The sequence below is a fragment of the Pezoporus occidentalis genome, unplaced genomic scaffold (genome assembly GCF_034315485.1).
Source record: "Pezoporus occidentalis ecotype Australia unplaced genomic scaffold, CSIRO_AGI_Poc_V1 ctg182, whole genome shotgun sequence".
Classification (NCBI taxonomy): Eukaryota; Metazoa; Chordata; class Aves; order Psittaciformes; family Psittacidae; genus Pezoporus; species Pezoporus occidentalis.
The window spans coordinates 1,905,269-1,930,230 of NW_026913662.1; the positions used below are offsets into that span (position 1 = coordinate 1,905,269).

The window sequence follows — 24,962 nt, forward strand, 5'->3', positions numbered from 1 at the left end:
GCTCTGATGGTTTAACTTTATATTAGCATAAGCATGAAGGAAAATGGGCATCATGTTGTCTGCCTGGACAGCTGCCTCTGTTTTTTCACTGTTCTGAAGAGAAAGAAGGCATTATTAGCACTTTCATCCTGTGAAATAAACTAATGCAGTAAGAATCATCATGTACCATTTTCTGAATGCTTACTTGCTTTTGGCTGCTCTCATAGCAATAGAGAACTTTCAGTGCAATTTGAGACTACTTGGCATTGTTCCTTATGATGCCATAATTTTTAATAGAATAGACTGAAGTTCTCTATTCATACTTTTCCCCTCAAAGATAAGTTTCACACTGTCATAAGCAACCACCTCCACTACCTAATTGTAAAAGTATTAATAAAAAATGTATAAAGTCAATTCATTGGCTAGGACAAAGCTGTGTTAGCTCCATTGACTTTAGCACATCACTGATTGGCTTCTCCTTTGCTCCTAGAATTTGGCACTCATATTCATCTGCAGACACATATTGGTAAAGTTTTGATCTGGTAGTGCCTTGAAAACCCTAAATTCAGATTTTAAACTACAAAGTAGTATTTATTTATTGCATTCTGCTTTGTTGATTAAAACAAGTATTATGGAGGCATGATTTTTTTACAGTTGAAACACAAAGCTTTTGAAAGAGACGATTAGAATTAGTAACATGGTGCATTGCCGTTGTCAAGCCAAATTTGTCTCGACTGTCCAGAGGATTAGATGGTAGCCTGAACCTAGCAAATGGATGTACACACACACAAAAAAAAATATGCTCTACACCAATCTGGAGTTTAGTGGCTGTGCAAAATAAATGCAACTTGGTCATCACCGGTGTGTGTTCACATGAGAAACCTTCCCTTTAGCTACTACGTGCAAATATATAAGAGAAAATGGTATTCTTCTATCCTTTGCCCTCCTCCCCTTCACACACATACACAAAGGATTTGCTCACATTACCACAATGATACATCATAAATCTCATTCCTTTGACTTGAGTAGTCTTTCTTCTGATTTTCACTGGTGAGTATGAAAAGCAAAGCAGGGCTTATTTTACATCTATGTGCTAGCTGTTTTTCTACCTGTCAAATATTTTTCCATGCTACCTATGGTATAAGCTGTACTGCTTTTGCATACGAGAATGCTTCTTTTGCTAGAGCTTTAGAGAATAAAAATCTCTGGGTGGGTCTTCGATTTTTCCCTTTGTTTGGTGAGGCAGGGGAAAAAAAGCTGCTGTGTATCTAACATAGTGTATTCATGTTGAGGTCTTCCCCTGAGGCCTCTCCAGCATTGGAGACTTAGTGCAAGTAAAGCTGTTTCATTACTCCTATCCACTTAATGATGCACTTATGGCCTTATCCTGCTTAAACCATCAGTACATTTGGACCCTATTTTCATGGTAGAGCATGCTTTCCTGCAGCTGGCTAAATTATCCGTGCTTACAAAGAAATATAATGAATTTAGCTTTTTTTTCTATATGTGAGGGAATCACAAGTAGATCTCAACCTTAGCTCCCCCTCACATAAGCTTTTTCAGACTGTAGTTACTAATTTCAAGAATTCACTAATAATTTTATAACAGACTAAGCATCACATATTTTGATTTTGCTTGATACATTCATAATTTTGACTGTATCCTTAAATAATGAAATAATAATTAAATATATCATTAAATATAAAATATTCAATAATTAATTGAATAATTGTGAATGAGTTATTTTAAACTGAGTGACTGCTTAAAAAATAGAAACGAGCAGAAAATTTGGATGAGCTCACTCAATGTTTTTGCAAATCCACTCATTTTTTAAATGTATACATTTGCAAACATGCCATTTAGCTTTTTTTTTTAGCAGCCCATGCAGTTTAATTTGTGTCTGTGTATGACAGAGCTTACTGCAGTGGATTATGGACTGTGACTAGCCACATAGCTGGTAACAAATACAAAAGCATGAATTTGCCACCTGACAACTTCTGATTGATCACCTCAACCACATGCCACTGTAACTATTCGTCCTACACATGCAATCTTTGATCTATCTATTCCTGTCCCTCTTCCTCACAGCTTGAGTGGCCTGATCTTGTACTTTGAATTGGGAAGGGCTTTTTTCAGCATGAGTTCAATAGCCATAGGATGAAAATGAAGTATTTTCAGTTGAATGATAAGGAAGGATTAGGTTTGCTCAGAAACACCATGCTTTGCATACAGAAATAGATGTTGGCATGGAGTACAGCCACTACAAAAGCACTGATGCAAAAAAAAATTAACTTGTAAGATTATTTGTACTAGCGGTACAGATAAAATTGCATAGGTACAGCTGAGTGGTTCTGCAGGTCTTGATTCTTTGCTCCTTCAGATTGTACTCACTTGTTTTTCATTCCTGTTTTAAACTGGGTTATCACAGTTGGCACTGAACACGTGGGGCATCCTGTTGTGACAAGAGCAAAAACCTAGGGTAGACAGAGGTATGTGCTCCAGGAATTTAAAAGAGAATAAAGGCACAGAATGAGATTTCCCCTTTAAGATCAAGTCCCTAGAGTTAAATATTACATCACAGCAATGCACTGTAAGTCAAAAGGGCTGAAAATTATAAATTGCAAGTTTGGATGATTCATGCTGTCTGGCAGAGTCCAAAGCTTTGAGGGTGAATTGAAAATATCCTGTCACAGCTGGATTTATATAAACCTCTGGGCCAAATGCTGATTCCACCAATATCAATGGTAAAGCCTGCAGATGTCACTGGAAACAAGATGGCACAGCTGCGTGAAAAACAATGCGCTCAGCTACATGGTCTGGTCTGGTCTGCGTGTAAGCAGACTGGAGTGTTATTCAAGCTTACCAGATGACTTCTAAGGGCACAGTTGTGTGCAAGTCACCCCCTTATAAAATGTGAGTTATTATATGTTCTTAGGGTAGTTTTTGTTCACAAGATGTATAATGTAAGTAGTCTACTTAAATGAATAAGCTTGATATCTGGTAGTGCTCAGCATCTTTCCTGCTGTTCAAGTCAATGTAAATTATGGATGTTCTGATCAAATTACTTTTGAATTCACCAGACTCAGTGGTTACTTTTTCTCTGAAGATAAATGAGAGGGATTCCCATTTTAATCAAAACAAAATACAGAAAAGAAAATCAATTACTATTTGATGTTTTTTCCATCACTGTGTGCTGGAAAGCTTCCAGAGGGACTTGGGCTTAAAACTGCAAAAAATATAAAGCGCAGGAACGTGGCTGGGTTTTACCTATTGGATTTTTTTTTTATTTTTTATGCTATCAGAAAACATTGGCAGAGTGTGGGTTTGTTGTTTGTTGGGGTTTTTTTTTGAAAAAAAAAGGTAAAAAAAAAATTCTAAACAATTAATTAAGGAAAAGCAGACTACAGTAGATTGCTTTGTGCAGTAAATAAAAATCTGTTGATACAGGTACAAAACCCCTCCAAGCAAAACATTAAAAACCAGCCGACCCTATATATAAACCAGTGTGATTTTGCTGAATTCTTTAATGAATAACTTAGTGGATTAGGGCTTGATAGATGGAGTGCTCACATCCAGATGTTTACTGTGATTTGTCAATGGCCTTGTACTTAATCCTCTGGAACAGGAAATATGAGTCTTTTCTCTAGGGTCTCCCCTGGGGACTGTGGCAGTCTCTCTCTCTGGCCTGAATCATCTCAACACAGGATCAGGCTGCTGGGGAATTAACCAAGTGGAGGAGACACGGATTTGTTTTTAACCCGTTCAGTTTCCTCTCAGCTTCAGTTGACTTCCTCACCATCCGCCATGATGGGCAAATTGTTTAGTTAACACACAGAGAGGAAAAAAATGAGTCACCCGTGTTACCCCCTGAGGAACATTCACGGGGTCCCTGACCCCACAAAATGTGTCAAAGCAGACGCATCTAGTCCTGCCACCACTGAGGAGGAGGGCTGTGGGCAGATTAAGCCTCTAGAGGCTGGTGTGTGCATCTCTCCACATCTCGGCGTTGTACTTTTATTTTTGTGATGCTGCAGCTCCACAGCCACTGTCAGTGACAGGGATGGCCCAAAAGGGAGTATTTGTGAAAAGACTGGATGTCCCTAAGGTCATACCTTAGTCAGGTATACCAGAGAGTGTGTAGTGTGTGTGTATCTGCGTTTGTGTATGACTAAAGGAATACCGCCATTGAATGACAGCTCCCAGCAGCCACATCACTGCCTTTTCTATGTAATGTATTGGGTGGTGCTCGTCAGCCCATGACGTCTTGGATCAGCCAGTTGCATCTGCCCCAGTACCTGAGAACAGGGGAGGCCAGTGCAAAGCTGAAAATGCAGCAGCAGAAGCAAGGCAGTTACAGCTATCTCCTACGTGGTGCAGGTGCCCATGATTACACAGGTCTGAGCATAGGCATGCCCCCAGCATGTACAGGACATAAAGATATGATCATTCTTTTCTCCCCATGGCAGTTAAGGTGCCGTTGGGGATGCAGCCTGCCTTTAGGTAGAAGATAAAGAATCTCTAGCCTGGACAGAGTTTCTTCTGCAAAGCTTGTATAAGCCCCTCATTGGTGCTAGCTGGTAAAGTGGGGACTCTTAGAAGAACTGCATTTAACCAGCCCCTTGAGGCTGCCTATCCAGGGCAATCCCATTTACTAGCCCGTTATCCAGCCACAGGAGAAAACCTGCAAATGACTCTGTGGGGTAAGCCACTAAGAGTGCTGTGTGGACCGGGTAGGGGGAGGAAAAGCAACACCCAAGTCAGAGAGCATGACAACAAGTTATTATAACTGGATTAGAAGAACCGAGTGGCAGTGGGAGCTGGAGAGAATGGTTAAGTTTTGGTGTGGATGGGCTAGAGTCTAAGGGACTGATTGCGTGCATGTATGTGCTCAGGGTAAAAAAATACTTCTTGCTAAATCACAATGAAAAAAGCAGAGAGGTGAGGGAGCAGGCACGCGTGCCAGCAAGTCATCAGTTTTATGTTGTGTACCTGGTTACATTCATATGCAGGTGAAAGCACAGTTGAGTGTCTGTGGATGCCTGTGACTGGCCCTGTGAAAGGGACCTAGTCGCTGAGCAGACTCCAAAGGTGGTTGTGACAGCCAGGTGCCACCGTTCCTGGGGTGCAAGTTAATGATTTTGACTGGCAATGCCTCTGGGAGATCTGTATGGACATGTCTAGGGATGTTTCCTCTTGAAATAAAGTGTTATTTCTGAGGTAAGGTTTAGAGGGAGAATTATCTTGCATTACAAGAGCTGACAGAGCTGGAAAACCAGTGTGCAAGCTCTTCCTACAGCTATAATCCCTGGCATTCACTGAAAACAGATGAGCCAATACTTGCTGGGGTGCACAAGTGTGTCTGTATTTATCGCAGTTTCCTGGTCCCAAAAGGTGTTATACACATTTTGCAGGTTTAATACATTATTCCATTAAATAACTGTAAATTAAAGGGCCATTATTTTAAAAGGGCTGCTCTAGAAAACTTATCTGTCATTTTGCAACTAGGAAATACTTGTGTGACAGAAGTGGTCCTTCACTTCAAACACTGGCAGAACAGGTCAGCCATTCTGTGATAGAGTTCTCAAAATTAAGGGACACAGTTATGTTATGGGCAATTTATCTGTTACAGTAACCAGTTAATGTAATCACGGTTTTCTTTTTGGGCACTGTTTCTAACATCTTTGGGCATATTTCATGCACAGAGGTAACATTTTAAATTAAGTGAAAACCCACTAATCCCTCTGAATCTAGGTAAACTTTTTGAGGGAGCTGTCAGTACTACCACAAGGACTGAGTAAAAATGTCACTGCAGCGATGCCAACTGAAAAGCAAAATGGTCTTTCACTTAGTATTTTCTATACATATTTTGTTTGAATAGGAATATTCTGCAGGAATAGAGAGATATATATGGTTTAAGCCTATAGTATTTGTATACATATTTAGTATATTCCCATGTAGATCTTCAGTAGAATAGATGGGTTCATGAATATAGCAAATAAGATCTTAGCATTGATTGTATTACTGAACTGTAATTGAAGTCACTGTGTAAAACTGCTTCAATTCCTTTTTTTTTTTTTAATAAAATGTGCATCTACTGAAACATATCAGCCCTGGATGTGGGTTTAAGAATGCATCAAAGGTAAAGTACAGTTCGCAAATGCCAACATGAAGGTAACCCGATAGAAATGTTGTCACCTGCTGGCTTTGGAAGCATCTTTTGGAGCTGCACCATGATAAACTGGGGGGAATGCGGCGGGGGGGGGGGGGAGGAGAGAGAACAAACAAAACTGAAAAAAAATACCCAAAAATACCCAATCCCTTCCTTTGTTCTCATTACGCTGGGGGGGGGGGGGGGTGGGGGGTGGGGTGGGGTGGAAGGGGAGCACACACACACACCAAGAGGCATCAGGAATCCCCTGGGCTTTCGATTATGATTTGCATTACCGGGGACTGCGGGTTGACAGCCAGAGCCCTCTCTGCGAGCAATCCCTTTAGGGAGAAATCCACGCGTGGGGGCCGCACCGCAATCCCCACGGGGAGGAGGGATTCCCGCTTCTCAGGAGCGGGTCCCCGCCGCGAAGCCCCTGTCCGCCTCCCCACATCCCTTCGCCGCCGCGGTCCAGCGGCACCTGCGGCATCCGCAGCAGCCGCTCTGCTGGGGGCCCGTCGCGGTCCCCACGGGTGCGATACACTGCCCGGAACGTGTCGCTGCCCCGGTGCGGAGCCCTCCCGCGGGGCGGAGGCGGGGCGGGGGAAAAACGGCATCCCGGTGCCTGCACAGGAGCGCGGAGGAGAAGGGATCCTCTTTGACGTCAAGCGACCATAATATAATGATCGCTCGTTCATATCCGGGTCCCCGCGCGGCTCCCCCGGCCGCCGGTCGGCCGTGCGCCGCCGCGCAGTGAGGCGGAGGCAGGCAGGGTAGGGCAGAACAGGGCAGGGCAGGGCAGGGCAGGGCAGGGCAGGGCAGGGCAGGGCGGTCGGCCGGAGGTGTCCGCCGGCGGCGGCGGCGGCGGCGGCAGCGGCAGCGGCAGCGGCGGAGGAGCGGCGAGCGCAGCATGCCCGCCGCCTCAGACGCGCCTGCCTCCTGCCGCCGCTGCCCATGGAGATCGCGCTGGTGACTCTGGAGAACGGCGGCACCACGGCCATCGCGGGCAGCGAAGATGCCACGGCCGGCGGCAGTGCCCGGGCTCGGCGGAGGGGCAACTTGCTGCACATCGCCGGCTCCGCCGCTGCCGCTCCACGGCTGAACGACGGCAAGGAGGGTGCCCCGCCGCCGCCGCCGCCGCCGGAGGACGAGGAGAGGCCCCCGCTTGCCCCTCGGGGAGGCGGCGAGAGGCGCCGCAGCGGCAGCGCGTGCAGCCCCAACGAGCGGGCGGCAGAGCGCGGAGCGGCCCCTACGCCCCAACCGCCACCGCAGCCGCCGCCGCGCCGTGGTGCGGGGATGGAAATGGGTCCTTCGGAGGAAGGGGGGCACCGCCGGGGCATGGCCATGGCGGTGGCGGGCGAGGAGGAGGAGGAGGAGGCGGCGGCGGCGGTGGCGGCGAACCAGGGCGCCATGCACCACCAACGGGTGCTGATCAACATCTCGGGGCTGCGCTTCGAGACCCAGCTCGGCACCCTCAATCAGTTCCCCGACACGCTGCTGGGGGACCCGGATAAGCGCATGCGTTACTTCGACCCGCTCCGCAACGAGTACTTCTTCGACCGCAACCGGCCCAGCTTCGACGGGATCCTCTACTTTTATCAGTCCGGGGGCAAGCTCCGTCGGCCCGTCAATGTCTCCATCGATGTCTTTGCCGATGAGATCCGCTTCTACCAGTTGGGTGAGGAGGCCATGGAGCGCTTCCGGGAGGACGAGGGCTTCATCAAAGAGGAGGAAAAGCCTCTGCCCCATAATGAGTTCCAGCGACAGGTCTGGCTCATCTTTGAGTACCCTGAGAGCTCCAGCTCAGCCCGAGCCATCGCCATTGTCTCCGTGCTGGTCATCCTCATCTCCATCATCACCTTCTGCCTGGAGACCCTGCCAGAATTCAGGGATGAGAGAGAGATGCCTGTGCCCCAGCCCACACAAAGTGGAGGTTTGAATGGCACGACTGTGGAACCCCAACCCATGCAGCCACCCAGTAGTCTCTCTGACCCCTTCTTCATCATTGAGACCACATGCGTTATCTGGTTCACCTTTGAGCTCCTTGTCCGCTTCTTCGCCTGCCCCAGCAAATCTGAATTCTCCCGCAACATCATGAACATCATCGACATCGTGGCCATCATCCCCTACTTCATCACCCTGGGCACCGAGCTGGCCCAGCAGCAGCAGCCTGGGACTGGCAGCAGCAATGGGGGTGGGGGCCAGCAGCAAGCCATGTCCCTGGCCATCCTCAGAGTCATCCGCCTGGTCAGAGTCTTCAGGATCTTCAAGCTCTCCAGGCACTCCAAGGGGCTGCAGATCTTGGGACAGACCTTGAAAGCCAGCATGAGGGAGCTGGGCCTCCTCATCTTTTTCCTTTTCATCGGGGTGATTCTATTCTCCAGTGCTGTCTACTTTGCTGAAGCTGATGACCCTGAGTCTCATTTTTCCAGCATCCCTGATGCCTTCTGGTGGGCAGTGGTAACCATGACCACTGTGGGATATGGGGACATGCGACCTGTCACCGTGGGGGGCAAGATTGTGGGTTCTTTGTGTGCCATCGCGGGTGTGCTCACCATCGCCCTGCCTGTCCCTGTCATTGTGTCCAACTTCAATTACTTCTACCACCGAGAGACTGATCATGAGCAAGCTGTTCTCAAAGATGAACACAGTAGTGCTCAGGGCAGTACAGCTGGGGGAGATGTGAAGAGGAGAGCCAGTAGAAACTCTCTGAACAAATCTGTTGTGCACTTGGAAAACAGTGAGGGGTTCAACAATGGCACCAGCTCCTTAGAGAAAACCAATATCAAAGCAAAAAGTAACGCAGATCTCAGAAAATCCCTCTATGCTCTCTGTCTGGACACCAACAGGGAAACAGACCTGTAAGGAGAGGAGAGAGTTAGTTCAGAGATGCAGAAGTATTTGCTGGTGTCAGAAACTTACTACTATAATTATTATTTTGGTACCAGTTATTTTTTTTAACTCAGGCTATATTTTGTAAATTGATCACTGTCCTGAGTAGTCCTCCAGGAATACATGTTTTTATGTTCTTTTTCCATGACACAAAGGGTCACCTATTTTTAAAATAGACTAAGAACAAGCTATGCTCCATGATGCAGGAGCTGGTAAATTACAACAGTGCAAAATCTAATTTGTAGAAACTTATTTTGGCAAATGGCGGTCGGTTTTAAATGGGTCATTTGTAACCAATTCAGTTGCTCCATGTTTAGTATTAAAGAGTTGGAGGATGCGTGTGTGGAGAATGAATGGATTGGGGGGGAGGGAGGTTGAGGTTTTTGTACTGTAGTTTCAAATTGAAATTATTCCAGTATATTTTCTATCTATCTGTATAATTGTATTTATGGTTGAAAGGGGATTTCTTATTCCTGTGAAATGAAACATCCATAAAGCACTAGGAACATCAGCAGATCAGCACTTTCTGAGTTTTCCACTTGTGGTCTGTACAGATTGGTTAGGTAGTATGTGAAGTGAATTTGGTGCTTTTAACCCTATAGCAGAAAACTTCTATTGTCATTGATATGTTAGTTTCTTGTGAGCCTTAAATTATTAAATATTGTAGATACACTTCTTTATAAATAACTTTATTAATTACCTTGCTGTTTCAGAATTTCTAAATAATTTAGTCCTGTGCTTTACTGTCCCCACTCAAAAAAAAAAAAAAAAATATGTGCAGCTTTTGTGAGTTTTGTAGTTTTACAGGTTTATATCTATCTTCATTAGATTTTTGAGACCCAAAGAGAAAAAAATACTGTCTGCTGTTACTGGTTTGGATCCAAGTGCACAACAGAGTAAAACCACGAGGGAGTGGATAGATACAAGGAGAGGGTAGAGTATGAGTGCAATATCTGCAAAACTATTTTCAGTGTACACTCCAGATTACTTTGGCATGTGTATCAGTTACCTTTATTCATCCATACCATTTATGTACACAGTTCACTGGTTTTAATTATCATAGACTGGAAATGGATGGCACTTGAAAGAGTCTAACATGGCATGCCGTGCTCTTAAATAACCATTGCTTATATCTTGGACTTGGATGGAAAGCATCACCTTTCATCAAAACACATCCTTGTTTTCTTTTTATTTCCAAACAAAACCTTTTCAGTGCTGTGGATTTTACAGTTAAGATGTTGCTGAAAGACAACAGCTTATCTTCGTCATGATAACACAACACTGTACAACTTACTAGTGAAGACTGACACAAAGTTGCTTCTTTAACTCAAAAAGCTGTGTTATTGTTTTTATTGCAAAGGACTCTGTTTTCCCCTGAAACTTCTGTTTTATTACTGAAGGATGTTTCATGCCTTCAACACATACAATGGCAGAGCAAGACTAGCAGAAAGAGAAGTCTTGATTGTCAACGCTCAAGGTTTGTTTCTAACAAGTTTTCTAATACAACTTAAGTAAATACTAAATCAGGATTATAATTTGTGCAGGTATCTCAGAAATATGAACTGTGAGAAATATAAATCAGCTTTGCAAAACGGTGCTTTGACGTTCTTTCATCCAAACTCAGACTCTGCTTACTTGTCCCTTACCATGCTGTTTAATGATAATGGCCAAATGTATGATGTTTTTTTCCTTCCTCTTCAATAAAACAGGCATGGTATGTGCCAGGCAAGTAGTATTTTTCATGTTTCGGATAAAGAGCTGTCAAACATTGCTCAGCCCAAAACCTGGGGAGAGGGGAAGGATGTCGAATCTGATAATAGAGAACAGGATCTTTCACATTAATTTTAGATGTCGGTTTCTTGGTTGATTTGCTTGTTTATTTAGAAGGGGATTGATGGTGTAATATGTTGAGAAACTGTTTGCAACATGACTGATTGATACACAAAGTGCCCAGTTCAGCTGCACTCCTGACTCGGGCAGATCTCCTGTTTGCTTTAGTGGGAGGTGTTCTTTTTTTGTTGAAATGCAATGCATAATTAGCCCTTTGGTAAGGCTGAGCCTAAAGAAACGAGTGATATACTCGCCTGTTGCACATGATGAGATCTAAATCATTGACAGCCATACAGTGAAGCTCCTTTCTCAGCAAGTAGTTTAATTTACTCTCAGTGATTAAATCCATCTGATTCACCTGATGTACCAAACAATTCAGTGAGTCTTTCAGGACTGAAGTTTGGTTATGCCTTCCTCTAACTACTACCTCCACTTCCCTGACCACTTTTGTCTTCCATACTTTGCTCTTCTAATTGCTTATTGTGCCAAATTAGGCTGTCAGCTCCTTAGAGCTGGGGCAGTGTGTATATGCAGCCCCTCATGTAACAGTTGAACCCTGCTTATGGGCAAGGCTTCTGGATATTAATGATTTGGATTACCTAACAGTAATTACTGTTATTATTATAATTATTATGTATATAGGGCTATGGAGAGTGGGCTGAGCTGATCTTAAGACAGCATGGCTGATGAAAAGGGAAGGCCTTCTATTCCTCCTTCCTTTTCAGTTTTCTTCCTCCCATTGTGTCTTTTTGTTACTAACCCTGAATTGATTCTGTCCTTGTGCAAATACAAGTGTAATAAGTGCTGCCTTCTCTTCCAGGAGCTGCTTGACCTCACTAATCTGGCAGAAAATCCAATGTAGCAACAACAAGAACAAAGTAGATCTTTTTCTGTCAAATTAGTGAGTTGTAAAGCAAGTGATTGCCAGAGCCAGTGCTAGGAAGGGATGGAGGAGGTCCACAGTTACAGGGAAGTGAGGAAGCAGGGAGGAGTGAAATCCTCACCCTTCAGTGGCAGTGAACTGTTAATGTTATCACAACTGCTTTTTGAACCCTTCTGCATGTTTGCAGAGATAACCCAGGACTTGGTCTTGCAAGGTGCTGGGGTCTTTAACTTCCCACTGGAACCAATCTGCAAAATGCAGCTCTGGATTACAGCATATGTGCCCTGCTATAACTGAGACTAGAATTCTTCCCAATCAAGACCAAGCTCTGAGAGCAGAATGCCCTGACTACTGCACAGGGTTCTATGCAAGCTTGTGAATTCATTCCTCAACCTTCAGTTAGAAAGAACACGCTGCATATTTCCATAATAAACAAAGAGAACTTTCCAATGAAAAGAAAACCAATTATTCTCAAAATGTGGTTGAAAATATTTGTTTGGATCGGCTTTCTAAACAGTTGTCAAGCACAGCTCAGGCAAACTCAGCCTTGACACCTTCTTTACAAGGATGCATTCTATTGGCTTATAAGGCAGCAGAGGATTTGCTTTCTAATAAGAGAGGTTGTTGGCAGAAACTGAGTAATATGACCAGAAACATGGATTGATCACAATTCAGCAAAGCACTTAGTTTGAGCTCAGCTTTAAGCACATGCTTAAGTAAACATTGCTCAGCAGGTATTTCTGGACGCGCTGATCTTTGAGATAGTTATTTAAAAGATGAACTACATACCCTGATGAAACCTTTGAGCCATTAGTTCCCACTGGACTTTGGTGCAAATATTTAGGTGCATGGCAGAGTTTGTGAGCCTGAAAACAAGTGGTGGTGCTCTGTAAATCAGAGCACCAGATCCTTACTATAGAAAGACTGCCTCTTCCTGCAGCCACTGCTCACCTATCAGAGCAGTCGCTTTGACATAAACGGCTGCAGGCTGAGTATTAGCATTGTCTGCACGAAGAATTGCAGCTTTGGCCCAGATGAGAATGTAATTGGACTTTCCTGCAGTGAGAACCAGCTTTTGCTATAATTGATTTTGGTGTCAAGAAGCTTCATTGAGTTCAGTAGGCAGCATGTGTCTCTGTCTGGGATACAGACAGTGCAGAAGCCTTGTAACATGTTGATGCAAATTTCCACTGCAAAAATATATGAAAGGGAGAGCCAAATCACTCTGAGAAAGCTCCTGCAGATGTGAAACAGGAAGAGTTTAGGCTGTGTATGCCAATTCTAGGCTCATTACAAGAAGGAAATCTGTCCAAACCATTAGTGAGTTTATGTTAGCTGACCTGGAATGAATAGCAAACTGAATAAAACCTCTTTGGAATATCAAAAGCCACAAGATAGCAGAGCTTAACAAACAGCAAATCATTGTAAATGTAAAAAAAAAAAACCCAAAACCAAAAAAACAAAGTCAAGCCCTAACACTTTTTTGTAAACTTCCTTTACTAGGAGCTACATCACAGAATATTTCTCACCCCATGCATGCCTGCATGCCATAGTTAGTAATGGCTTGTCGTTACGTGCAGGACAGTATGTACTGAAATGCATTACCCTTCCATTCTTCCATTTTGGGGATGCTGAAGTGGATATTCCTTTGTGACAGCAGTAATGTTAGTTTGCTTAGCCTGGCCCCAAGGGAAGTCTACATTCCCATTTTACTTTTCCATCATTCTAAAAAATGGTAAAAACTGGCAGTTACGTAACTCCATTCATCTCCTAGCACTTTATGAACAATAGTACAATGATCTTCTATATACAAGCATTGTAAAGAAAAGGCTGTGCGAGGGAGGAAAAACCAAGCCTTTCAAAGGGGAAAAGGACAGGAGAGGCACAAAAATTGAGTGGGCTTGGCTGGACTGGGACATCTAAAATATGAGCTCTCAGAGGGGGAAGCAGGGAGAGAGATTCACCCTGTGGTCTCCATCCTGGTCTCTTGCATGGCTGTGGGTGGCTCTGCAGGCAAGGGCTGTATGCCAGTATTTGTGCACTGTGACCCATCTGATGGGGTCACTGAATACAGAGGCAGAGTTAATGCTGCTTTGAGCAGCACAGACAAATCCCTCTTTTGTGTGCTCTTTTTATTTGGACTTTGTGAGGAGAAAGTGGCACTTCTGTTGGCTGTTCCATGGCGTTTCATACTGCAGACAGCACTGTTCTGGTGCTGGTGGTGCTCTTGATTCACAGTGCACTGAGCGTTGCTCTGAAGTAGCTTCCCTTCTCCATGCACTGGCTGTTCACCTCTCATTAGGTAACAAAGCAAATAGCAGTGCACTTTTAGTCTCAGGGAAGAGAGGTATGTATGCAAAAAACCTTACTCTTCTGAAACATATCAGTTAAATGTATTAGTTGTGACCTAAACCCGGGAGACCATTTAGCAGTATGCAACAGTGCCACTTAGCTGTAGTGACAACTACCTCTGTGAGATTTGTTCAGGTCATTTGGCAAGATGTCATGACCAGTAGCGAAATTTGACAAGGCCTACATGCAGATTGCTGCCACACTTGGGGAATAACAAAAGGAGGGTTTTAAAGACCTAATCAAGGCTTTGGTCTTGCTGCTTGGCCAGTGATGGAATTGGTATGTTGTATGGCAGTCAGTGTGTGAGAGAGACCTCACTTAATAACAAGGTTGATCCTGCTGAGGGCAGAGGAAACTGTGAGATAAAGCTTTAACATCATCTGCCAGCCTTTGGTGCAGCTTTAGCTTGTCATTGTGTGACCCACCAGTTTCACTAACCTCCCTCCACAGGCTGTCTTGGCTACAAATGTTTAAAAAATGGAAGAGAAAAGGCCTTTATAATAATATAGCCTATAAACAGTAAAAATCATTGTTCCAAAATCTTTCTGCCAAGGTTTATGTTATATTCAGCAACTCAAAATATTTTTTTTTAGAACATGCCATTTAGTGTATTTGTAGCTTCAGTACAGTTTGGGGTGGGGGATGGGGTGCTCTTGCTGTATGCATTAACCACTCCCCATGTCAGCTTGTTAAATTTCTGTTGCTCTTGCCTTAATTTGGGACATAAGGGTGCTGATATTCTTCAATAAACCTAGGTTATACTGTCTGATGTCCATATGTCAACTCACAGTAGGAATAAACAGTAACTCCAGTAACTTAGCTGTGGCTCCATTGGCCAGAATATCCCTCATATCTGTAGGATGAAATATTGTGAAAAATGTGGGTATTGTATCAGTAAAATAATGTGAAATAAGAAGCTTTATGTTAACTGGAATAGGAAAAAACTAAAGCTCACAATGATATGACTAAAGAATTAATGATAATTAGAAGTTGCAAAGATAAATATCAACTTGTTTAAAGAAAAATAATAACATTAATACACAGTATATATAGTGCAGTGTTTTCTCGCTTCTGTAATTTGATAATGTAGTGTCCTTATTTGGTACTTTTTGATTCCCAGGTATCTATACTCTTATTTTTACCACTGATGAAAAAGACAAAACCAGAGGCAGACCCAGAGCTGTTGTGAACCAGTGCCTTGAAGATGGCTTGTTTACCTGGAAGCATTTTTTTTATTTTGCTTTTTTCAATAATACCAATTGATGCAATAAAAACTCATTTCTCTCTTCCTAAGTACTACAAGTAAGCATGTTTGTATAGTTAGTATATCTTGGCTGAAATCATCAGGGTTGAAACCAGTAACTACAGCTCCAGATTCTCATCACAGTATCAGCACTTCCTAACTTTGCTTTGTTCCCCAGTGTTGTAAATGCATGGGGCTTGATTTTGTGCTTGTACCAACTCCTATGCCATTCCTTGAACTTATAGCTCAGCTGCCCTCTGTAAGGTAATCACATATTTTTGCCTATGTGATGAATCTGACTCAGCAAAGAGCTTGTCATTCAGCAATGTAAAATCTCACTCCAGGGCACAATGAACAGGTAGTCCAATTTAGGACTAGCTCTGCTTTGCCAGCACTGGGGCTTTCTTTAAGTTTATGCTAAGGACAGATACCTGAATTCTGTTCTCATTGATGCCTGGCGAAATCCAAATCAGAGCTGTTAAAATCCACTGGATTTGACTTGATGTGATATGAGAACAAGGTGGCCCTTTCCAGTGGAACAATGTTGCTTCAAATTTGCAGCAGATGATTGACTCAATTTTCAGAAGTGACCTGACCTAATAGTAAAATTACAAACCTTCCTAGCTGGCAACAGTGTTTTCATTAGAGCATGGGCTTCCCAGCACACAAACTGTATATGATTACTGCAGAATTAATAATTTTCAAAACAGAATTTAGCATTTACCCAAATTAATCTGCAGTTTCTCTTCCGTATTAGGAATTCACTCATGTGCATGATGTTTCCAAAGAAATCAGTGTAGGTTTTAGCAGTTGTCTGACATGCAGAAGATGAAAGATATATCTAGTTTCTGTGTTTCAGCTGCAGTGTGCCATGGAGACTGTCATCTGTGATCTTGTGGGAAACGGCTTTGAAGCAGCCAGAGATAACTGCATTTTTTAAAAAACATCCTGTGTTGGTTTCTCCTTTGTAGTTTATGTCACCAATTGCAATCCTTCTCACGTGAATAATGACTTAGACTAAGGGTTTCCCAGTCTTCACTAGTATTATCTGAGAAGATGCAGATCCACTGCTTCTGAAAAGAGGGGTGATATGCATTATTGCCTTCTCTTCCAACTCCAGTTATTTTGTTCTTGGAATACCCTAGGTCTTACCATTTGCATTAATACCTCACTGCTCATTTCATGCCTTCCCTTTTGTTACACAGTGTACTTGATAGTGATAGCAGTCATTACTGCAAGGCAGTAAGTGGCAGAGCTGTCTTGATGCTATATGTAATAGACGTGATTAGTGCTGGGCACTCCTCAGCTGCCTCCCTTCAGTTTCACGTGGATGTGTTGCTAGAGGTGGTTATGTTAAAGTTGACATAGGAAAGGAGGTTGCTAGAGAAGCCACCTTGGATGGAAATGCTGTAATAATTCCCCTGTCAGGGTAGTGGTAATTCTACCCTTCTTCAGTTGTCTGACACTGAAATATGCTTCTTTCAGATCATGTTTCTAACCCAGGCCAGGCAGTGGTGGTTTCCTGTAGGTGAGGAGTACAATGAAACCTTGCAGCCTTTATCGCGACAATGCAGTTTATATGGTTGCACGTCAGTGGTTCTATCCTAGCACTTAGTAATTTCCCCAGAGAATCTCACAAATCCATACCAGGATTTTCTTTGCTCCCTCCAGAGTTAGCAGGGACTAGTTAGAGTCTACCATACTTAATTCTGTCAAGCAAGTTCAACAAGTTTAAAACCTCTTCCACCTCCTCTTCCTCTCCCTCTTCCCTGTTTAAGTGCAATGCATGTGACTGGGGGGAAGGGGGGGGGGGGGGCAGCTGAAAATTATTTGAATTATTCAAGCAGTGTAGCATTATCATTTTTTTTCTGCCTTGTTTAAAGTGATTTGAAAATCTGAGGGGGTGTAATTGAGGGAAGGCTTTAATGTGAATTTGCAGAACAAATTTTATGAGTTCCTTAGAGCAGAAAACTATATAATTTTCAAGGCAGTGCTGCATAAAAGGCTTATTTAAAGAAAGATTGGTCTGAGAATACATAGTTGTTGTTGTTGTTGTTATTTTTTTAGTATGCAATTCTTGGAATGTTTCAGTTAGGAAATATAATCTTTAACATGCTGAGAAATTCTGGCCATGCACAAGAATGATGTGCAGAAACAGTTAACAGTCAGTCTGCAGGGTGACAAAGATTGTTCTGGGAAGGAATACCCTGTAGCTAAAGCTTAGCCACTGTGCTTTGAAGGAGAAAATATTCCTGGAGCTAAATAAGAAGGAAAGGGAAGAGCATGAGTTTATAGCTGAGATATCAGTTCATTTGCCTGAGAAAGGAACGGTGTCTTCCAGAGTGTTTTCTGGATTTCAGCTACTGGGCAAAATACTTGCATGATATCTCTCAGGATCATGTTTTAGAAGTCTACACAGTGCTTTGAAAGAAGGGATACAGGTACTTGTCTTTAGAAGAGTGTGCTTAAGTGCTCATTCAAAGCAGACACTCAAATATTCCTGCAGGCCTGGTGAAGTAAGTCCCAGTAAATAGAATTTTGTTTAAATTCCTGTTGTGCGCTTGTCTGGCAGGGTATCTCTAAGTGACCTATTCCTTGGGTTATAGTGCTTACTTTAGTGGCTCTGATGCCAGCGTGTTGAATATTTAGAAATGTCCCAAACCTTCCTGTGGGCAAAAACTGTATCCAAGGCATTTCATTCTGGATTTCTCTGGAGCTGAGATGAAAACAGTACCAGTTCCTCACAGGGCCCCATCTGTCTCTGAAGCACAGACACCACTGACAGGTGTGTGTAGCTTGCTCACATATAGTGGTTGCAACAGGTAAACTATTGCAGAAATGCTAAATATCATTATTACATGATGGAGAAAAATTATTTATCATTAGAAGCTAAATATTTTTCTAACTTCATCTGCTTGTTTTGCTCTGATAGCAAAATTCTTTTGACTGCACAACATAGTGCTCCCAAGGTTGTCCTGGCTAAGTTTTGGAGGATTTTTTTTCTCAAATGTTAGCTGTCTTCTTGACATTCTGAATTGAAATCACTTTAAACAGGTGCTGGAAGAGTACCAGGGATGTAAGAAGGATCTCAGTGATGCATACTGATAATGGAGCAGAGGCTGAGGAGCGTAGAATTTTTGAAGCATGAGAAAGAATCTCTCTGGGAGGCTTGGAAACACTCTGCATTTCAAAATGGAATTTGCAATGCTTCTTGGTAGTGGAAAATGGGGTAGGTTCTGTTCTTAATAAGGAAGCTGGATATTCCACTAAGGAGGAGATACAAATTCTCATAGACATCCTGACTGCATCTATATTAGAAAATGAAATGTGCCCAGGAGCGTTCTCTGTCACTGAGGCCAATTGGCATGCAACAGCCTGTGTTCATACTGTTAGAGTCTCCCTCTAAAACAAGGTGGCCGGAGGCAAACTGCCTAACAGGCTCAGTTCCTGGCCTGTGGTGATTGCCAGATTGTGCCTAGGAAGTAATTGAAAGAAAGGTCTCTGGTACAAACTTAGAAGTGTGACCAGTAGCCTTTAACAGTGTAGTTTATTGTGATTACTGCCTGGAAGCATTCCCTCAAACTGTTTAACTGACAAGTGTAGATGTTGCTCAGTTTCACACTTTGGGTTGAGAAGCATGCACTGCTTTGATGCTACATGGCATCTTGCCCTAAGGCAATTTCTTGGAGTATCTCAAAAGCTTTATGCATTCCCCCATTGGTGCTTTCTTACCTTAAACAATAATCAGTCTCTATTCACTGAGCACAATTATTTCTGCAGCAATCTGTTCTCATCTAATTCTGCTTCCACCTGAGCTCATGTATATGCAACTATACTAAAAAGCGCCCCACCACCCTCCCTTCCCCCGACTTTTTTAAGTGCAAATGGAGGAGCACAAGTGAATCTGACAGTGAGAGCAGGATACTGTTGCTTTGTTTTTTGTCTGACTGATTTTCCTGTTTGCACAGCCCTAGTGTAGGCTGTAACTTATGTTTCAGTCACTGCATCTTGTATACTGCTTAGGAACTGTGGTGCGGTTGAGGCTCTGGTAGCCAAGTGCAGCTCCTGTTCTTGCTGTCTGCCAGGCTGCAGTAGACAATAACTGGAAAGGAAAAATAAGGCACAAACAAATAAGAAAGGGGGTAGGGGCACGCTTCTACCTGTAGGCAAAGAAATTCAGTCAGGATGAGACCTGCAGAGATCCCACTGTGGCCAGCTTCCTTCCCAAAGAAATGGTCAGCCTCACCTAAATGATCTACTGCAGATGTTTGCCTGGCCTGTACCTTACATGGACGAGGCCCTTCTGTGCTGGTCCATGAGTTTTACACAGTTTACTTCTCTCTGCATGTATGCTAAAAAGGAGAATTTGATCCTAAACTAATAGCAACCTGAAAGGGGAGTAACTATAGGTCTGAACAAATACATTCTTTCTGAGCAGTGTTTGCTTCCAGATGGTTTGACTTCTCTAAACCCATTGAGGTGGCCTCAGAAAAATGTGTATGCAATTAAAGACTGGTATGAAAGCATCACCAAGCTTCCTTTACAGAGCGCTGGGATTTTGAATGTAATACTGAAAGCAAAACTGTTACAAGCATGTGTAACTGTATTACTGCTTCTAATGCTGTAGAAACTATGGACCACCCAGTATGGGCAGGAAGCGGACCACCACTGGAATACTGTAACTTCAAGCTGAATCTATATGCTGGCAAGTTGCTCTGCTGTGGCCCCCAAGGACTGGAACATTAGTTAAGTTCAGTCAGGCTGAGAAGTAAGAGTGAACGTCTAGAAGTAAACTTCCACTTGAAATCTTTTCTGACATTGTAATTCTTGGATCTTGACAGCTCTAACTGCAGTAATTCAAGATGTTAATGCTGTCAACCACTTCAACAAGTGGGTGAGAAGCAAATCCCTCTGAAGGGACCACTAAGGAGAGGTGAACCTATGAATGGGCTTTCATTTTTAGTTTTTGTATAGGTAAGCATGCATCCCATATGATCTTCCACTGATCATAGTCCTTCTCCTAATTAGTTTTCTTTGTCTCACTTCTCTGACAACTGTTGTCATCCTTGAGTAGGAGTGGCAGGAGAAGGCTTGTGAAGGACTCTTTAAGGAAGGCAGCTAGCTCTTCTAGACAATGAAACTTATTGTCTAAGGAATTTCTGCTGTAGGCGTGGTTTTCTGCAGCAGATGGGTAGGTCAATGGCTTAGTGTGGAGGTCATCTCTTAGGTGACTATAGCAAATACCACCAAAACTTGGGGTCTGGAATGCTGAGGTCCACCACCTGGAAAGTCTGATGAAACTTTTTATGTCAGGGCATCAGTCTTTAAGTTGTTTGTAACAATGAGTAAGGATAAAACCTCTGTTCATAATATTTATGTATTATTAAGTTTAGAGACAGGATGCATACTTAAAATCAACATGTAAAAAACCATGTAGATCTGCAAGAAAGCAAAAGTATAATTCAAGAACCAAACATATCTTGGAGGTAAGTGAACAAAATCATCATTGGAGCCAGTAAGAGGAGGGGGCCTTTCTATTAATTTCCCTTAGTGAGAGAAGTAGTAAAGTCATTACTGCAGTATTCATGGACAGTGAAATATGTATTTAAAGTATTTTAGGAACACATCCTGCTCTTTGTTCATTCTGTAATTATGGCTTAGTCCTACTGAAGTCAACTTCTGTTCCATTTCGGGAATCCTACTCAGATAGACTTTAGGGCTGCAGTCATACCCTTTGTTTTCTTTGAGCCTTGACAGACTGAGTAAATAGAGATCTCTCTTACAGTGATAGCATGCATGCTGACAGCACGTGCTGTGGGGAAAAGAGAGGGTGGAAACAATATTGCTTATTCCTGAGCTCAGCTTGCAAAATGGCAGCATAGCATGTCTTGTTCGTCTACACTATTTTCTCATGCGAAGCAGATGATGCTGGGAAGGTGTGTGAAAGGTCCAGATTTGGAATAGAAAGTAATCAGAGATGTATGACGGGAACAAAATGCTCAAGCCAAAATGGTTCCTCCCTGGGGAAGCTCTCCCACAGTCAAATGCAGTGCTGTTTGGCTGTCTGGTTTTAATCCCAGAACTGCAAAGAAAGCATGGCTCTTAAGGCTCTGCCTGGGACCTTTTTTGTCTCCTGTTGAGTAACAAACCCAAACACGCAGGAATCGGGCCGAATAAGAATCTCACATACCATCACTTCTCATCCCTGAAACCTGTACTATTCACTTGTCTGATTCTCTAATTGAATTGTCATGGGTGTAAAATCACACTTTAAATTTTCTCCTGTTTTTTTTTTCATAGAGCACAGAGGCAGGAGCCAACGTAACATACTTTGAATTTGTTTTCCTTTTTAGAAGGGGCTTGCATTTTGGATTATGTTTTTTTTTCCTGGGCTAATGTACATCTGATGTCAGGCTTCCCAGATGAGAGTGGTTAGACTGGCGTTGACATTTTTAGAAATATGTGCGAATGGAAAAATATCCTGGGAGCGCTGCCAGTGGCTGATCCTGTAAAGTTTGAGTCTCTGTTGAATAGGAAACATGAGCCAGGTACCTTCACTGAAAAGCAGCCTTACTCATTAAGTGTCTCTCTACTCAGGTGTGTGGCATACACACCTAAGGAAGGGGCAGGAGGGAATTCCAGCAGGCTGTGACTCATTCAAGCAATACTCAATTCCCCTTTCTGACCAGATGATAAACAACCAATTAGCATCTTCCCCAATTGGGGAAACAAGTAGCAAAAGATCCTGGAAAAAAATCGATTTTCCAAGTTTTAATTCCAAGGATAACAAAGTGGTTCAGACAAATCTCCCTGATCTGTGGCTGTTCCTTCCAGTTCAGTGCTGACGTGACTGGGACAAAATGGTGTAGAGCTGAGCTGGTGTGCAGTGAATCAAGCCTGCAGCTTTCCATTTCACAATGAGGTGGTGGAATTTGGAGGATGAGCACAGCTGATTAATGGTGCTATGAATGTCAATAATTTTTATAGGCGTTGCAGTGTGCTCATTTTAACTGCCTCATCAGAGCAAATGTCTTGTTAACAGACAGTAGGCTTTCACATGGTGCAGGTCAGGTGCTGCCCACCCTTGAAGAGAAGTGGACCATCCCAAGTGAACAAGGGATTGCACAGGGGTTAAACCAGTGCAGGACGTGCTCTAAGGGTGCAGCATCAGTCCTCACTGAGAACAGATTGGCTATGTCTACATCCAGGGCTACAGCCAGCTCCTGCTGAGCTGCTGGCTCTGTTCAGTTTGGATGTCAGTAGGAGCCTGGAGCCAGGAGCTGGTGCTTTTCACTGAGGCAAAACAGTGCTCAGTGAGTGGCAGGGCCCTGCAGCTCCAGCTGAGCTCAGTACTGAGCCCAGTCTGCTGACTGGCATCCTCTTGCTTCCGTGAGCAGCAAAATCTGCTGAGCTGCCCCATGGTTCTCCTGGTGCTTTGGTGGACGTGCTCCCAGTGCTCTCTCTCTTTTTCAGAGTTAGCAGTCTCTTCCTCATCATCATCTCTCCTCTGACATGTTGGCAGGGCTGTGTGGATGTGGTTGTGCCTGGTGCTGCATACACTAGCCCATGTGCTGTCGAGTGCAATACTCTGGCCTTGGCAGGCCTCCCTGGGCCAGCTCTTGTTGTGAATAGCTCCCCACACAGGGACACTGTGGCTCAGTGGTGGCCTTAGCAGGAAGCGTAGATATAGCTATTTTCACACATCATTTGCTGGTGGGATTGCTCTGTATCTGCTGCTTGGAGCACTACAGAAATAGATTATATCAGCTTTACAGCCAACAGTATGTTGAACTGAACTGGGTTCACTCTGATTCATTCTGGAGAAGGGTTTGGTGGTTTCCAAGGGAAACTAGGTTTCTTTAGTCACTCTTTTATATGGCAGTAACTTCTGAGCTTGTTGGCTATTTGTAACCAAATTTGAGAGAAGGGCAATGGCTTTGAAGAAACTTTTCGGATTTTTTCAACTTTTGTAAAAGTAACTGACTGCGTGGGGAAAAAAAGACCTGAGTTACCGCTGCTTCTCTTAGGAAAAAACTGTAACATTAGAGCTCTTAAATTGTTGCCCTATCAAAACAGGAAAGACATGGTGAATGAAATCCACTAACAGCATGTTCACAGACATCTTTGAAGTGCTGTTTAGATGGGTTTTGTAGAATAATAGTGAGAAGCAGAGCTGTGCTTAGAAATAAGGCAAACAGTGACTTACATACTGGGACAGAGTTCCTTCCTTCAAGTATTACTTCCAGAATATTTTTTCAGGCTTCTAACTTGTTCTAAAGTCTATTTTATTTGGAGGGAAAAGGGAGATATGCAGGGAGAGAGAGCCCTCTTGATTTCAGTGAGTTTGGGGTCAGCTTCATTATCATTCATCTTATGCCATCCCGGTGTTTTACAAGTTGACAAAACAAAACTGCTGCATTGCAGTTGTGAGTGTGGAGGGGTAGGAGGAAGGGAGAGAAGAGTTTACAAGAAGACTGCATCTTTTCTATTGGACTTAAATAGACTGGATTTAAGTAGATTGGCTTGCACGCCCCTTAGCAGCCCTGCACAGCGGCAGTACTAGCTGCAGCTCCTCTGCTTCCTGGGACCAAGTAATAGCTCACCCTACTTGCTTTTCTAAACATAAGGCACTGTGAAGAGTTGATTCTTCCCTACTTACTAACCAGCTATCCATACATATTATGCTCACCAGTGGCATTTGCTATAGGACTTTGTGGCCTGATTAAAGAGTAGACAGGAAGAAAAGCAAAACATGTTACTGTGCTTTGTTTAAGACTAGATCTGAAAAGCATAACTGAGTTCTACACAGCTTTCCCAAGGTCACATAGTGCTGGGGTGCAGAAGAGAAGGCACACTTCCTGATGGGGAAGCTAATACCTTAATTTTTAAAGACCCTGTGGTCACACTTTTTGCCCATATGTTTTATAGTCATAAACTAAAATGAAAGTGTAAGGTATACCTAGCAAAAATAAATGCTCTCTAGTAGGGTAGCTGTTACATGCATTTTTCTGTGTTGTCTCCAAACATGTTTGTCACTCTAATCACTAGACTTTTCTGGTCTAGCCAATGCAGTGTTTATTGAGATTCTTATACTGTGTCCAGAACCAATTCTGTGGATGAGACCCTTCCAGTGATGCCATAAGAGGATAATATCCCTTATGCATTTGCTCTCTCAGCCTTTCCTCATGAGAGCTGTGAGCAGTGAAGCAGCTGGGGTATTTAAAAAGAAAATATAGATACATATGCATTAGCATTATGTGATTTCTGAGAAGAAAGTACATTTTGGAGTTTGTTCTTTATACTCCTAACTTGGGCCCTATCCCAGAGGGGGTGTTTTTTCCTGGTCCCTTGTCATTGGAGGTTTTGCTGTGCTAGAAGAAGAAATGCACTCCCTGTAACTATCAACTTGGAGCTCTTAGCTGTTCTTTTCAATACCTCAGGCCAAAGTTCAGTTTCCTCAGGGGACAATTCTAGGGCCAGTTCTGTTCAATGTGTTTATCAATGATCTGTGTGCAGGAGCTGAATGCATCATTAGTAAGTTTGCTGATGATACCAAACTGGGAGGTGCTGTTGACTCTCTTGAGGGACTGGAGGCTTTGCAGCGGGATCTAGGTCGTAGCATTGGGCTATGATTA

The 24,962-nt window shown here is 43.3% G+C and overlaps 1 protein-coding gene across 2 annotated transcripts in view; it reads left to right on the plus strand.

Moving 5' to 3' along the window:
• The first annotated feature begins 7,081 nt into the window (after nucleotides 1-7,081).
• Nucleotides 7,082-24,962, plus strand: part of LOC134162078 (potassium voltage-gated channel subfamily A member 5-like) — a 31,258-nt gene continuing 13,377 nt past the window's right edge. For both annotated transcript variants that reach the window (XM_062615543.1, XM_062615542.1), the window contains exon 1: nucleotides 7,082-10,496. In XM_062615543.1, coding sequence (XP_062471527.1) covers nucleotides 7,082-8,992 — 1,911 coding nt within the window. In that variant the 3' untranslated portion in view covers nucleotides 8,993-10,496. The remainder of the gene's footprint in view (nucleotides 10,497-24,962) is intronic.